The sequence below is a fragment of the Borostomias antarcticus genome (assembly GCF_949987555.1).
Source record: "Borostomias antarcticus genome assembly, chromosome: 19".
NCBI lineage: Eukaryota > Metazoa > Chordata > Actinopteri > Stomiiformes > Stomiidae > Borostomias > Borostomias antarcticus.
Window position 1 is genome coordinate 17,885,994 of NC_140252.1, and position 13,033 is coordinate 17,899,026.

The following is a 13,033-nucleotide window of genomic DNA, read 5'->3' on the forward strand; positions in this document are numbered from 1 at the left end:
AATTCAATGAATATTCTGAATGTTGGCTGAACTTTCAGGTCTACAAGGGTTAATTGTCTAGTCTGAAAGTATTTTTTACCTTTTTGGAGCTACATAAAAATGCTCTTAAGAGTTTTTTCATCAAGGATGTCAATATTAAAAAAGACAGTGACAACACAGATAGCAAGGGTGTTTAATATGTGCTTATAAAACTTGTTCACCTCCGAACTATGGGAGCAATGTCTATGGATGAAATATACTAAATTGGGCAACTTCACTCTAAGAACTCATAACATCAGAGAGCAGTCATGGACAGTAACCTAAGCCCAGGCATAGCCTTCTATAACACTCCAGTAGCAGCTGCTCCTGGTGACTCTCCTAAGGCCAGGAACCGGTGCCGCTTGAATTCAAAGTCAATGGGCTGATCCCCAGGGGCCTTGTACTTCCTGGTCATCGTAGAGCCCAAGTAAGATATGAGCTCGCAGCTCTCCTCAAACGATGCCAACTTCCTCTTGTACTTCATGCGGACGTAGTCTGAGTTCTTGGGATTGAAGGCTGAGAGAGAGAGAGAGTGTGAGTGAGTTATTAGCACATCCAACTTGCAAGTGCAAGGTTGCAGGTTCGCGTCCCGCCCTGAGCAATCCCTTAACATGGGTCAAACAACCGAGAAACACAACGCAGACGAGAGTACTACCACCGTTACACAGAGTCACTTTATAATCTGACACCAATGCACTGCCAAGGTTTGATCAGATTTTTAAGTCAGACCAATAGATTCTAAGGCTAAGAATGACGTGTGACCTTGTGGGTGTGTGAAACGCTAGGGCTGGGTATCGATTCGAATTTCAAGAATCAATTCGATTCCGATTCACAAGGTTCAGAATCGATTCGATTAGTGTTACTAAAACCTGTTTTGTTTTGTTTTTTTTAGCTGTAACCGTAATTACATGACTGCCAAGTTATGCAACACATCAGTACTAGGGCTGGGTATCGATACTGATTTCCAAAAATGAATGAATGAATGAATGAATCATTGAATAAATTAATGAACTATTAATTCCTTCATTTATTCATTAAATAAAAGATCGATTTTGGGATTCATTAATAGATTCTGAATCATTTGATTCAGAATCGATTCTGAATCGATTAATCAGTTTTTTTTAACCCAGCCCTACCTAACGCATCTCCTGGTCCCCTCTGCATACCTTTCAAGTAGAAGGCCAGGTAGAGGAGAGCGGACCTCTTCACACTGAGATAGGGGAACTTTGGTTTGATCGTCCCCACGGCCGTCAGAGCTTTGATCACTGCTCTAGCGACGCCCTGTCACAGAGAAAACAGGAAGGAAGAAACAATAAACACGTACTTTACCGAATATGAATCTCCGTTGAACTAGAACTATAGGCTACACAGTATTCATCTAACAGGGGCAGGTGAAACCGGGTGAATCGCAAGTCCTCTTAAACCTTTGTGGTCATGGTAGTGAGTGGTTGGTGAAACTCACTCCCCTAGTATAAAGGATGTGCTAACGACCCTGCCGAGAGGGACATATGTCTTGGCATAGTGGTTAGCACATCCCACTTGCAAGCGCAGGGTTGCAGGTTCGCAGGTTCGCGTCCCGCCCTGGACAATCCCTTAACATGGGTCAAATGAACCAGAAACACAACGCAGACGAGTACTACAAGTCATACATGAATCTCAAGTCATACATGAACCACTGTACATGGTCTCATGGTCGTACGACACCCAGAGGTGTCACTATGGTGCCTCCAGGTGTGGGAGAGAGTCAGTCTCACCTGTTCCATGTAGCCCAGCATTGGGAGGGAGGTGAGCGGTATAGGCTCGCTCATGGGGGGAAGCTTGTTGGGCAGCCTCTGGTCCCAGTAGGTCTCAGGAAGCCTGGGGGTGTGAGTGAGACAGGTTCTCCTTCAGAGTCGGTAGGGCTACTGAATTGACCTCATTCAATTCAAAAGTAGATGCTGTATAGTTTCCATTCAACCAGGAGAATTTTTACAACAATTGATGTACCGATCATGATTTGATTTCATTATTGTTTTGAGTTTTACGTTTGTCTGAGTTTTAAGTCAGATTGATAGTAGTGAGCTGAGTGCATGCCTAACCTCAGAAATTTGTCTTGTTTCTCTTCTGTCTCGAAAATGTAAATCCGTTCCCTGTACTCCACGGCGTAGTCCATGTTCCCCTGAACCAGGGCCTCGTACCTGCAGGGAGGTCCAAGACAACCAGTATAGCTCAGTGGTACCGATATTGAACAGGATCCAATGGAATCTCAAGGGCACTCAACACACAACCAAGTGGTAGTCCAATATCACAGCAGATCATTAATTATGAATTAGCAAGTCTTCAATCGCAGAATGGAAGTTACGCCAATAGAAGTACTGCATAGAATCTGATTAGTGTTCTAGCAATGAATGTCAAAAGTGTGAGTGGAGATGAGACCAGATGACCAGCAAACGATTTTTAGGTCTTGTCCGGCTGTTACCTCTGACTCCCGTCCAGGTAGGTGACGGGGCAGTAGCCCCTCATCTCCACCTGCTGCGGGAACCGGGCCTTTACCTGGGGGGCCGTCAGCGTCTTGGGCAGCAGGCGGGGAGGGGGCAAGGGATGGGGGCAGCCCGGGATCACAAACTGCTCTGGCGTGGCCAGGAATCTCTGCGGTAAAAAAGAACGGCACAGGGGAAATAAATATCGACCGACCACTAGTTGATGTTATTGTTGGGTTTACGTTGAAAGAACGTGCATCGTTTTATCTGTGACCGCTACACACACTGCTCACCAGATGAGTGGGACCCACCTCTAGGTATTCCCGGGAGCACATCTTGTAGTAGTGACCTCTGAACTCCGCAGCCATGTCCAGGGATGTTGTCTGGGAGCAGTCCACCAGGTGGCGGCGGAGGGCCAGGCTGACGGGGCAGTAGTGGCCAAACTCCCCCAGCCGAGACTGCAGCTCCTTGGGAGTGATGCACAGGCGGTCGATGCTAGCCGCCTGGCCTGGTGGGAGATGGGGGGGAGGGTGACAAGGAGTAAGGACAGATGATAATGGGGTCATGCTGACTAGCGAACAGTATATGTATTGAAGTCATTAGAAAGGATAGATCTCCGCACTCTTCTATCTGCGTGTCCGTGCTCCACCTACCACCGCGTATCCTCGCCAGGTAGGTGTGGATGTGCCTCAGGCTGACTTGGGCCTCGTCCAGGACCCGGTTCCAGACCCACCACTTGCTCTTGTGCGCGTCCACCGCCACCCAGTTCTGGTACTGCTGCTGGTAGTGCCGCCTCACGGCCGCCGCCTCCCGCCTGAAGGCGGAGCTTCGGATGTTGAGGATCTGCGGGCTGTCGTGCGTCGGGTGGGGCCTGCGGAGTGGACGAGTGGGCGTTAACTGGCTTTGTGTTCAGCGCCGTTCTTTAAAAGAAGGAATTTGACAACCAGGGCTGCGTTCGCTCATTTTACACACACTTCTGATTCTGCAGCCCTCTCTTTCAAGTCTCGGTGATTGCCGGAGCGGACTCTAAGGTTCATAACGCCGGCTGGGCGACCTGCATACCAGCCGTCTAGTTCTAGGCTCCGTTGTCTGACCTGTTGGGGCTCATCTTGTCGTCCAGGCCTCTCCTCAGGACCTCGGCGGTGTCCAGCTGCAGCTCCACCACCCGCATGGGGATGATGCTGCTGGCCTCCATCAGCGCCGCCTGCCGGGCCGTCATGGGGAAGCCGTCCAGAACGTACCTGGGCAACGGGGTATGGAAACAATACATAGACACGGGTTATTACTTTATTAAAGACATAAAAGATGTGTTGAATGTGTAGAGGTGACAGTAGACGGGCTATTTCTAGAATGACACAGCACAGCTCGCGCCATAGATGTAGAACTATTCTTCACTTTGCCTTCATAGATTATGCTCTTAGCCACTTGTTTTAGAAAGGAGATGCACTTGTGAGTTCTGGCAAGTAGTAGTAGTACACTGACTTTTTCAATGTTAAATGCAATTATTGTAAGTCGCTTTGGATATAAATGTCAGCTAAATGACAATGTAATGTCATGTTATTTATCTATGGATAGAAACAGCATGATACTGTATCAGATACTGTCTGCTTACCTGCCTGCCTGTCTGTCTGTCTACCTGTCTGTCTGTCTACCTATCTGTCTGCCTGTCTGCCATCCACGCCTTACCCTCTTGTGCTGCAGACCAGGCTCATGAGCGCCACCTCCAGGCACTGGACGGCCAGTTCGTCCGGCACCGTGAGCCCCTGGGAGAGGTGCTTGAGCATCTGGCTGGCCAGCTCCGTCTTCCCCTGGCTGCTCAGCACCTTGCGCATCACGCCCCCGATGGAGAGGCGCGCCAGGCCGTACTGACGGGCGAACATCGACGCCACTGGACGCCACAGGGGAGAGGCGGAGAGACTCAGGGTCACCTCGTCGTGTGGGGCATTTTGTTTTTTGTATGAACAGTAAGGCCAAACGTTCATTCAGGTGTTAAAAATAATCAGTTTCTCAGGCGTTGGTGATATGTGCATACAGTAACGTGCATTGAGGTGTATGAAAACTTAGCTTGTGGAAATCCATGATATTTCTCACGTTATCCAGAACCAGAATAAGCCATGCTCTGACCTGTAGTCTTGCCAGACTTGGGGGGTCCTATGATGGCCAGTTTGATGGGCAGCGAGGGGTTGGGCTTGGGCTGCCTCAGGTACTTGATGGGGTTGAGGATGAACGCGTTGCGCGTTTCCTTGGAGGCGAAGAAGTAGACGAAGTGGTGGAGGAGAACGGCGTAGGTGGTGGTGTCGGGCCCCTGGATCAGCTGGATCAGGTCCCCCTCCATGAGCTGGGAGAGAAAGAGGAGGAGAGAATCTACTCTCAACTAGCCTCGCATAGCCAGACCTATCAACACAGTTAGTTTACACTGTGCCAGTGCGAGAGAACGGTAATACACAGGTAGGGGAGGAGCCTGGATTGAATCTTATTCACTGATTGGCCGGCCACATGAATCGACGCCACTGATTTGGCAGTAATAAACGAATGTCAAGGCTTATTCTCACCTAGGGTGCGGATTCTATTTTTCACATCTACTTGTACTTCTGTCAGGCACCTAGAGTTTATCGCATTTGGATGTGTATGCTTTTTAAAGTTGCACTGAAACGGACGTTTGAGATCATCTAACTTCCGTAGTTTGACGTATTTCCGACGCAAACAAGCTATGAGGGTGGGAGATATGTTTAGAGGAATTTGATTGGAACATTGATAAGTGGACGGGTTTTAAGAACTTTAGACAGATTCGATAGAAGGATAGCGTTGATTGACGGGTGGATGTCGTGAGATTATTGGCCTAAAATCTAAGGTACCTGTTGTCGTCATTGCACGTGACCTACCGTTTTCCAGGAAGTAAGAAATGATACACTTTGATATAGGATTACAACACAAGTAGAATTTGGTAAATTTCTATTCGTTGAATAGGTGAACACTATGACCAATTATGTAAACCAAAATGGGACAGAATGCTTTTTTCATTTCAGTGCGACTTTAAACCTTTTTGCACATACAGCACCGGGACGGTGGACTGGACTGAAGGGACAGCTAGGCAGAGAGAGGCCGGAGACGGGACTGACCCTGACGGGGTCCCAGCAGCCGAAGGCGCTGCTGTACTTGTAGGAGAAGTGCAGCAGCTTGCGGGCCAGGCGGTAGCTGATGGGCCGGGCCTTCTGGAAGCGGGCCTCGCGGTTGGCGACCAGCGGCCGGACCCTCTGGAGGAGCTGGTAGCGAACGATCCTGGGCTTCCGGCCGGCGTTGACGGTCAGACGCGGGATCTGGTTCTCAGTCAGGAGGTCCTGGGGAGGACGGACAGACAGACAGACAGACAGACAGACAGACATGCTTATTATAGCTAAGGTGGACCAAGGATGTAGGAGAATATCAATAGGAGAATGCTTGGTTTCATACAGCTGTTCCAACAGGGCAGCCTACTCCTATTGATAGAATTAGACAGCAAAGCATTATTCTAAATGCCATTGACATTCACACTAAAGAACATCAGATACGTAGTACGTCCATCGTTAGATATTCGGTGATTGTGTGTGCGTGTGTGTGTGTGTCTCTGTCTGTACCATCATCCTAGTCAGGTTGTCGTTGTCCGACTCAAAGCGTCCTCCTATCTCCATCTCCAGCCTCTCCTCGGCGGCAGTCTCTGTCTCCTCCTCCTCCTCGCCGTCGTCCTCCTCCTCTGGGGGGAACTCCTCCATCAGCATGGTCTCTATGTCCTCCTCCACCTCCGCCTCCTCCTCAAAATCCTCCTCGTCCTCCTCCTCTGTCATCTGGACCATGATGAGACAGAATGGTAGGCAGAGTGTGGTACGGGAGACTGTGGCATTACCCTAGGTACTGGGTTTGGACGTTTGATTGGCTAGACTGAGGAGAGGGTCACCTTTATGGTTGGTTGTTTGGAGGTGTGTTCTGCCAGGAGCTCTGCTTTCCTCTTGGCGATGGCCTCCTCCTGAGAGAGAGAGAGAGAGAGAATGGAGTGAATGGTAGTAATGGTCGTGTGTGTGTGTGTGTGTGTGTGTGTGTGTGTGTGTGTGTGTGTGTGTGTGTGTGTGTGAGAAACGGGGGATGTTGAGAGAGGGAGAGAACAATATTTTGCACATTCCACCACCTCTCTAACCCTCATCCCAGCCTCTCTCTCTCTCCTCCAACATGCTCCTCTTCCACCCTGCAGTCGTACAGTATCGGTCAAACTGACCCGTATCTTGCGGCGAAGCTCTCGGACTCGTGTGAGCTGCTCCCTGCGGCGGTCGCGGCGTTCCCTCCAGCTGGCGAGGAGCGGGGGCATCAGCCGCTGCAGCACGTCCACCACGTCCACCTCCATGACCACGACGGCGTCCGGGAAGAGCTGGCGCTCCACCATGAACTGGACCTCGTCCAGGTTCTGGGGGAAGCCCTCCAGGATGAACCCTCTGGACCTAGGGAGGTGTGTGTGTGTGTGGGGGGGGGGGGGGGTTAAGATGGAGAGAACAGGAGGTTAGAGGTGGAAAAATGCACGTGTCATGATACTTGTACTGTAGGTATGTATGTATGCACTGTATATAGTATTGTATTGTATTGAATTGTGTTTGCCGTTTGTATTTTGCACTATCCTGTCTTGTCCTAACACTTGGTTATGCGCCAACAGACCTAAGCAAATTCCTAGTATGTGAAAAACATACTTGGTAATAAACCTGTTTCTGATTCCGATATATCCTAATCTGTGTGTGTGGTGTGTTGTGTGTGCGTGTGTGTGTGTGTGTGTGCGTGCTAATTTAAAGTAACTAGCAGTACTTGAAAGGCTCCTGGTCCCAGAAGTGTGGGAGGACCATCTCCATGATCTCCAGTGGGAGAGGTTCTCCGTCAGAGAGATAGGACTTGATGGCCTCCTCCTCGTCCGTCAGCACCACCTCCTGCATGGGACCAACCCAAACACAAACCATACTGTACCTCAGGTGAGGTGGAGCTGGAAATACTGCATAATAAGCAGACTATAGTTTCTATATGACTCTTGTGATATGAATGTTTTGTATAGTAATAGTTTAAAGTAATGTTGTAATTTTTCAACCTAGGGTGAAAGCAATGAACATGACTTGAACATTCTTCAATTAAAAGAACATTTTAAATTTAAAACAAAAAAACCTTCCTTTATTTAGGCAAAATAATGAGTATTTTCCCCCAATGAAATTCGAGCTATTAATCGGAAACAGAAGTTGTATTGGGTGATGACGTACATACCAACGAACCGACCAATGGGGCGACGATATATATTTAAGATGCAAGATCAAGATTTCTTTATTTGTCACATGTATCGTACGTGTACAGTCACAGTGAAATGTTGCTGCCGACTCCAAGATTATGCCCAATAACAGAGATATGGGGTATATAGACATTTGCATTTGCGTAACCCTGCTAAGTAACGAACGAACGAGCGAACGAACACACGCGTCCTCAACGGTCGCCGTGGCGGAGGTGTAAACACAAGCTCACGCACCTCTTCGTCGGGGCCGTGGTCGGGACTGTCCTTCCCGCCGGGGCTCCCTTCGCCCTCCTCGTCCCCGGGGGGCGCTGCCCCCCCCTCCGCCTGCTGCGAGAGGGCCTGCAGCTCCTCGGGGGGCTCGTCGGGGGGCTGGGCCTCGTCGGCGGGGGGCACGCGGGCCTGGGTCCGGGGCAGGACCAGCTCCTGGAGACGCTCTCGGAACTGGATGTGGAAGAGGCCGAGCTCTTCCGCCAGCCACCTGCCGTGGGTGGTCTTGCCCGAGCCGCGCGTGCCCAGCAGGAAGATCCGCAGGGCGGGAGCCTGGAGGAGGGGTTGGGGGGGGGACATGTCATGTGGCCGTTCTTTTATTCACGTCAACAAAATCAAGACATCTCTCTTTGTTGACTGCTAACGTTGCACCCGTTTTTCAGTATCGTACATTCTCTTCCAACTGCATTTTGGAAGAATTCAGTATGAGACAGTAGTCTACAGTAGAGTAGTCTGTTTCTCTGGATCTGGATCTGGATCTCTCTCTCTCTCACACACACACACACACACACATACACACACACACACACACACTGTCTACCCCCCCCCCCCCCCCCCCCCCTCCCACACACACACACTGTCTACTCCCCCCCCCCCTCCCACACACACACACACACACTGTCTACCCCCCACACACACACACCTTTCTCTTTCCCTCTTTCTCTCAGGTCAGCCCCCCTCGTACCTCCAGCAGGTGTGTGTGTGCGACGTAGGCGTCCGGGTCCTGCAGGAAGCGGTCCCGGGCCTCGGGGCTGGGGAAGTAGTAGGCCCTCTCCCGGTACCTGGCCGCGTGGTCGTCCGAGCACGGCACCAGCACGCCGCTCTCCCTCAACGCCACGGGGCAGAAGTGGAGCGTGTCCCCCAGGACCCTGCTGGGGGCGGGGCCCTCCTGAGGGTGGGGGGGAGGGGGGCGGACGATGTCATCATTATGCGGGACCGAGAACGGTTGCGCGATTGAAAGTTTTGTACGGGAAATGCGCGCTCTGGCCTAAGATGCCAGTCACTCACGTCGGTCTCCTGCTCCTCCTCTTCGTCGACCCACTCAGGTTTCTCCAGTTCGGACAGCGCCTGGGCATCCTCCTCTTCCTCCTCCAGGTCCACTCCGGAGAGCTCCCAGCCCACGTACTTGAAGGGCTCTGGGGAACACACACACACACAACGATGAGGAATGTAATGTTCTTTCTGGAACAAACGTAATTGAAGTAGTACGATCGACCCAGCCAAAAGCACAGCTCAGGTCAAGGGGGAGGATTGAAAATCGAACAGTTACCAGAATCTTCAGTGGTAGACCGTAAATGATGATCTTCTGCTCGCTGATGATTCTGGTAACTGTACTCTATACTCAGCCACTTCCAGGAAGCCTCCAGCTGGTACAAAATGCTGCTGCCAGGCAGCTAACCTAATCCTAACCCTGACTAATTCTAGGAGGCATGACCACATTATTCCCATCCTTGCCCCTCTTGGTTGCCTGTCGTTTTTAAGAGTTGATTTTAAGATTTTACTGATAACTTTTAAAGCTCTGCAACTTCCGTCAGTCCCAAGGTATATTTCAGAGCCCATATACGAGCCTGAGCGTAGCCTGTGATCCTCGGGTCTCAGACGAGATATGTAACGCTATCAGTTTCATCACTATCATCTTTTAACCCTCTTCTCATTTTTATGCAAAAGCTTTTTCATAGTAGTTTTTATTTATGTTAGAGTGGTTTTATTTTTTGTAATAACATTTTAATCACATTGCTTTCTTCCCTTTTGCTGTATTTTAGTGTTGTTGTTAGTGCTTCTTATTCTGTCTCTTACATTGTGTGTGCGTGTTATTTTAATTGTTTTCTTTTGTCTGTGAAGCATTTGTAACCCAATTTTGAGAAGTCAAAGTGTATTAAAGCAAACGCAGTGAACGCATAGTCCCCCCCCCCCACACACACCCACGCTTCCTGCTCTAACACTCACTCTCCATCTGGAAGATCATCTCACGGAGCAGCTCCTGGGGGCTCTTGCCAGCGATCTCCAGCACCGAGTAGCTCCCTGTGATGGCAGACTCCATGCTGTCCCAGTCCGTCACAAACTGCTTCAGCTGCAGCTTGAACAAATTCATCTCGGGCCCCTCCGGGTAGCCTGTCTCCCACACCGCAGGGAGAGTCACGTCTGAGGGAGGGGAAAGAGAGAGAGAGAGGGATGAGAGAGAGAGAGAGGGATGAGAGAGAGAGGGATGAGAGAGAGAGAGAGAGAGGGATGAGAGAGAGAGAGAGAGAGAGAGGGGGGGGGATGAGAGAGAGAGAGAGAGAGGGATGAGAGAGAGAGGGATGAGGGAGAGAGAGAGAGAGGAGGGTGGTAGGGAAGCGCACCATGCCCAAAGACCGGAATGAGAGATTCTAGTTTCACCTCCTTCTTTAATGCTGACGGTGCGCGTGCTTCTCTCTTTCTCACCCTCTGACTTGGCCGAGCCGTCTGGAAGACAAACAAACCTCTTATTCAGCTTGAGTAGGACACAAACCGGGATCGCGCGGCAGCCAATCTGAGAGAAGCTGAGTGGAGACACGCGGGACAGTGGGACTGGACGGTGGAGAGACCCAGCTCTGCTCACCCTCAGCTTCCTCGGGCACCGCCGCCAGTCTGGCGTCCGCGGGCTTGGGCTCCTCCTCGGTCTCCTGCTGCAGATGGCGTCTGGACGAGACCACAGAAACACCAGGCCACACGGTGAAACCGGCTCTCTGACTCTAGAGAGGTAGATGGTCTAGACGCCGCCATTTTGGCTTTACTCACAAGGCACTCTGGGGCTCCTGGCCCTTCTCTTTCTGCTCCTGCTGGAGCCGGGCGATTATGGCCTTGTCCATCTCCTCCTTGTTCTGCTCATAGGTTCTCCTCAGAACTGTCTTACCTGACGTGGAAAAACAACTTAACTTCACAGATAAACACTAGGTTCTCCTCAGAACTGTCTTACCTGACGTGGAAAAACAACTTAACCTCACAGATAAAAACTTATCAGCTCCACAGCATGAGGACTGATGCACAGATATTCTATTCACTTTTTTTTTTTTGTGCCTCACCCTCACCGTCGTTGTCTTTCAAACAGAACAGGATGTCAGGCATGATCCCTGCGTGGACTTCTTGAATGATGGCCAACTGTGCGCTGTTCCTGGGAAAGTTGTCCAGCACCCAGCCTCTCCTGAACTCAGAGTCCTCATCAGCAGCTTCAATCTAGAAAGTTCAGTGGATGAACCGAATTAATTACAAGTAATCGATGTCCAAAAGAAAATATTGAACAGAGGACAGCTGTCACTGATCACTGTCTACGCTAGCTCTTGGGGGCAGGGGGGGGGGTGATTTAAAGGGCATACCTCTCTGATGTGTTTCTCCAGCACTTCTGCGTACAGGTCAAGAGGGGGCGGGGTTGTCATCTGTTCTGCCTCCTTCACTTTCTCCTCCACGATGGCCTGCACCTCTGGGTGGCCAGCTGTCACTTCCGTCACCCCTGTAGCTCCTGGTGACAGCGAATGAGAATGTGAATGCAAATAGGCTCAGTAGCCTGGTACCGTAACACACAGGAAGATTAAAAATGATATAAATAAATGAACAAATAAGCAAATAAATAAATAAGACTAAACGTGTGAATAAGAAGAGTATGGCTATGATTCTCACCTGAGTGGTTCTCATGAGACGCCTCCTCACTGATATTAGATTTAAGCACTGTGAGAAAAGAGGCACTTTAACTACATCATCATCATCATCATCCCCGTCACCACCTATGTACACTATATAAGTATGTGGGCATGAATGTAGATGTATCCTGTATGGTGTTGGGTGCATTTTGTATCATATATCCTACATCCTATATGTTTGTAACCTACATGTTTATGTAAGGCTCTGTACAGACTGCGGCAACAAACGTCCTTGAACAAGAGGACAATAAAGAATCTTATCACCCCCATTATCATTATCATCATCAACATTATCATCACCACTATCATCATCCTCCTCCTCATCACAATCTCACCATCATCATCATCATCATCACCACCACCACCACCGCCATCATCATCATCATCATCACCACCACCATCATCATCATCATCATCATCATCACCACCACCATCATCATCATCATCATCACCACCATCATCATCCTCCTCCTCATCACAATCTCACCATAATCATCACCACCATCATCATCATCGTCATCATCACCACCATCATCATCATCATCATCATCATCATCCTCCCCATCACAATCTCACCATCATCATCACCACCATCATCATCATCATCATCATCACCACCATCATCATCATCATCATCACCAATACCGACTCACTCTGACCGTGGGTGGCGTCCAGCTCCATCTTCACCTTGACCGTCTCGATGGCCATCAGGGCGGCGTCTCGCCTCACCTTCTCCAGCAGCTCCCGTTTGACCCTGGCGAGGACCGGCGCCATCAGGGCCTCCATGTCCACCAGCACCGCCCCGTAGCGCGCGGCCAGCAGCGCGGACAGCGTGCTCTTCCCCGCGCACGGCGGGCCGATCACGGACACCTTGCACGGGGGCCGCATGGGGGGCAGGAGGAACCTCCGGGGGTTCGTGGTGAACTTCGCCAAGGCCTCCTGGGACGACAGGATGTACACTTTGTCCAGGAAGCTATGAGGGGAGGCGGGAGGGGTGGTTGAAGGAGATCTGATGATTAGAATGTGTGAACATGTACTGTCTACACACACACAGTCACACTTACACCCACCAACACACACACACACGGATATGGGTGCGAGCGTGCATGCACACAAACACACACACACGCACAGACGCCACTCACCCCACAGAGAACTCCGGCTTGCCCTTGATGATCTTGCCCTCCTTCAGGGCAACAGGGCAAGTTCTGAACCAGCGGCTCCTCCTCCACCTGAACCCCGGGGCCACTGTCTTACAGGAGGACAGGGTCCGCAGCAGCTCCTCCTGTAGGGTGGGGGGGGGGTCAGGGGTCAGTCAGGTGGTCACTGGTCAGGGCTTATGGTTG

General features: G+C 50.5%; 1 protein-coding gene across 1 annotated transcript in view; it reads right to left on the bottom strand.

Annotated features, from left to right (window-relative positions):
* Positions 1–319: 319 nt before the first annotated feature.
* The window catches only part of ak9 (adenylate kinase 9), a gene marked incomplete at both ends in the record, with an annotated part of 16,123 nt that continues 3,409 nt past the window's right edge, over positions 320–13,033 (bottom strand). Inside the window, 26 exons of the mRNA XM_084454049.1 lie at positions 320–534; positions 1,185–1,299; positions 1,773–1,875; positions 2,097–2,195; positions 2,477–2,646; positions 2,789–2,985; positions 3,131–3,348; positions 3,572–3,718; positions 4,164–4,365; positions 4,602–4,815; positions 5,597–5,815; positions 6,092–6,298; positions 6,409–6,477; positions 6,724–6,943; positions 7,299–7,417; positions 7,999–8,304; positions 8,717–8,920; positions 9,040–9,167; positions 9,979–10,173; positions 10,456–10,476; positions 10,613–10,692; positions 10,792–10,906; positions 11,082–11,226; positions 11,367–11,509; positions 12,347–12,660; positions 12,833–12,972. Of these exons, the coding sequence (XP_084310175.1) occupies positions 320–534; positions 1,185–1,299; positions 1,773–1,875; positions 2,097–2,195; positions 2,477–2,646; positions 2,789–2,985; positions 3,131–3,348; positions 3,572–3,718; positions 4,164–4,365; positions 4,602–4,815; positions 5,597–5,815; positions 6,092–6,298; positions 6,409–6,477; positions 6,724–6,943; positions 7,299–7,417; positions 7,999–8,304; positions 8,717–8,920; positions 9,040–9,167; positions 9,979–10,173; positions 10,456–10,476; positions 10,613–10,692; positions 10,792–10,906; positions 11,082–11,226; positions 11,367–11,509; positions 12,347–12,660; positions 12,833–12,972 (4,305 nt within the window). The remainder of the gene's footprint in view (positions 535–1,184; positions 1,300–1,772; positions 1,876–2,096; positions 2,196–2,476; positions 2,647–2,788; positions 2,986–3,130; positions 3,349–3,571; positions 3,719–4,163; positions 4,366–4,601; positions 4,816–5,596; positions 5,816–6,091; positions 6,299–6,408; positions 6,478–6,723; positions 6,944–7,298; positions 7,418–7,998; positions 8,305–8,716; positions 8,921–9,039; positions 9,168–9,978; positions 10,174–10,455; positions 10,477–10,612; positions 10,693–10,791; positions 10,907–11,081; positions 11,227–11,366; positions 11,510–12,346; positions 12,661–12,832; positions 12,973–13,033) is intronic.